Source organism: Portunus trituberculatus, chromosome 36 (genome assembly GCF_017591435.1).
Source record: "Portunus trituberculatus isolate SZX2019 chromosome 36, ASM1759143v1, whole genome shotgun sequence".
Taxonomy (NCBI): domain Eukaryota; kingdom Metazoa; phylum Arthropoda; class Malacostraca; order Decapoda; family Portunidae; genus Portunus; species Portunus trituberculatus.
Genome location: NC_059290.1, coordinates 12050946 through 12053445, shown reverse-complemented (window position 1 = coordinate 12053445; position 2500 = coordinate 12050946). Strand labels below are relative to the sequence as shown.

The window sequence follows — 2500 nt, the reverse complement described above, 5'->3', positions numbered from 1 at the left end:
GCTCAGAAGGTTAATTAATGGCCACAGTCTTCACTATTTCAATCCCCACATGAGTTTCTGAAGCTGTAGAAAATCACCAGAAGGGGGTTAATGCATGGTAATATTCTGGTGACGTGAATGCATTTTTTCAGGAATTTTTGGTGTGGTTATACGATTTTATTTACATTAAGAAAGGTTTATGGGGTCAGAAGATTAACCCCTTCAGTACCATGACGCGTTTTAGTATTCACTCTGCTGTCTATTGATTTGATACAGCTTCAGAAACTTGTGTGGGGGATTAAAATAGTGAAGATCCTGGCCATTAATCTTCTGACCTCCATAGACCCTTCCCAACGTCAATAAAATGTTCTAATCTTACCCAAAACTCAAGGTAAAAATGCGTTCCAGTACTGAAGGGGTTAATGGCCAGAGTCTTCACTATTTTAATCCCCACATAAGTTTCTGAAGCTGTGTAAATCACCAAATAGTAAGCAGAATGAATATGGAAACGCGTCCTGGTGCTGAAGGGGTTAAAAAGCTTATTTACTCATAGGACAGCCTGGTAACTGACTCAGTACACTAAATATTCAATGTATGCTAAAGTTTCTGGCCACGTGCAAATGTCCTTAACCCCTTCAGCACCGTGACACTTTCTCATATTTCTTCTGGTTACTATTTGGTGATTTTACACAGCTTCAAATACTTATGTTGGGATTAAAATAGTGAAGACTGTGGCTATTAATCTTGTGACCTCCATAGACCCTTCCTAATGTCAATAAAATCGTCTAATGGCACACAAAACTCATGATAAAAATGCTTCTAGTACTGAAAGGGCAATGAATGAATGAGTGAATGAATGAACGACTAACTCACTGACTGACTGACTGATTGACTGACTAACTGACTGACTGACTGACTGACTGACTGAATGAATGAATGAATGGATGACTGACTGGATGACTGACTGACTGACTGACTGACTGAATAAATGAATGAATGAATGAATGAGTGGATGACTGACTAACTGACTGACTGACTGACTGATTGACTGATTGACTGACTGGCTGACTGGCTTATCTATCTTGAGGCAGTACTTCAGTCAAGGTTACGAGGCGGAGGAATGACAGCAAGCAAGGAAAACCAATAACAACACAACAAATGAGAAAAAAAACAACAACAACGAAATAAGAAATAAAACAAATAAATGAAAGACGAAAGATAAAAAAACACACACAAAACTTTTCAAACATCTCACCGAATGACAAAACACAAAACACTCACACAAAAAGCAACACAATACGAAATAAAACAGATAAAACAAAGGACAGTAGATAAGAAAAAACACACACACACACACACACACACAAACCTATCAAACATTTCACCGAAGGGCAAAAACACCCCACTTACGCACCGAGACACGCGCAGTCACTCAACTTACCCCAGAGTCAAGGCCGAGAGCGATGAGCATGAGGAAGAAGAGGCAGGACCAGATCTGTGAGCCTGGGAGCGTCGCCACGGCCTCTGGGTACACCTGAAACACTAACCCGGGGCCTGGAGAGAGAGAGAGAGGAAGAGGAAGAGGGAGAGACAGAGTAAGTTAGGCCCATATTCATAAACACTTTTCACACCAAAGCTTCTGTTGGAACTGCACAGGGTTTTAGGTGTGTTTTAACGTTGCTATTGACAGATTAACGTATTTTCTACAATATGAACCAAGGAAGAGGTCTTAAAAACTCGCCTAATCATGTATTGTGGCCTTTAAAAATAGCCGTTGTGAGAAAAAGCATAACGTTTCTCAATACGAACTTAACACGTATTTTAACCCTTTCAATACCATGTCGAGTTTCCATATTCACTCTGCTTACTATTCGGTGACTTTATACACCTTCAGAAACTTATGTGGGGGGGTGGGGTGTTAAAATAGTGAAGACTCTGGCCACTAATTTTCTGACCTCCATAGACCCTTCCTAATGTCACTAAAACCGTGTAATTGTACCCAAAATTCACGGTAAAAAAAAAAAAAAAAAATGCAGCCCAGTACTGAAAGGAGCTAATTCTGAAACGCTTTGCCCTCTCACCCTATACTTTCCAAAGGCTTTAGTTGAAGGTGTTTATGTTTTTAAAGGTATTCCTGTGGTTCCGGTAATGGAGTGGCAAGATTTCTACATTATTTAAAGGAGAAACTGTCTTGAAAACTCAGCCAGTCGTCTCTGTAGCCTTGGAAAACTATTGTAGTGGGAGAACAAAGCTTTTCTGAGTACTGGCAGTGTGGATGGTCACGGAATATAAGGGAATGATGGACGAGAGAGAGAGAGAGAGAGAGAGAGAGAGAGAGAGAGAGAGAGAGAGAGAGAGAGAGAGTGTTTAGAGTGAGTTAGAACGGAAATAAAGAAGTGATGGAAGAGGTGAGAGGAGAAAACGGTGAGAGAAAATGTAGAATAGGAATGAGAGAGAGAGAGAGAGAGAGAGAGAGAGAGAGAGAGAGAGAGAGAGAGAGAGAGAGAGAGAGAGAGAGAGA

At 40.6% G+C, this 2500-nt stretch overlaps 1 protein-coding gene across 1 annotated transcript in view; it reads right to left on the bottom strand.

The window, feature by feature from the left end:
- LOC123513730 (sodium-dependent noradrenaline transporter-like) overlaps positions 1-2500 on the bottom strand; it is a 35020-nt gene that overhangs the window by 7242 nt on the left and 25278 nt on the right. Inside the window, exon 8 of the mRNA XM_045271121.1 lies at positions 1421-1533. Within this exon, the coding sequence (XP_045127056.1) occupies positions 1421-1533 (113 nt within the window). The remainder of the gene's footprint in view (positions 1-1420; positions 1534-2500) is intronic.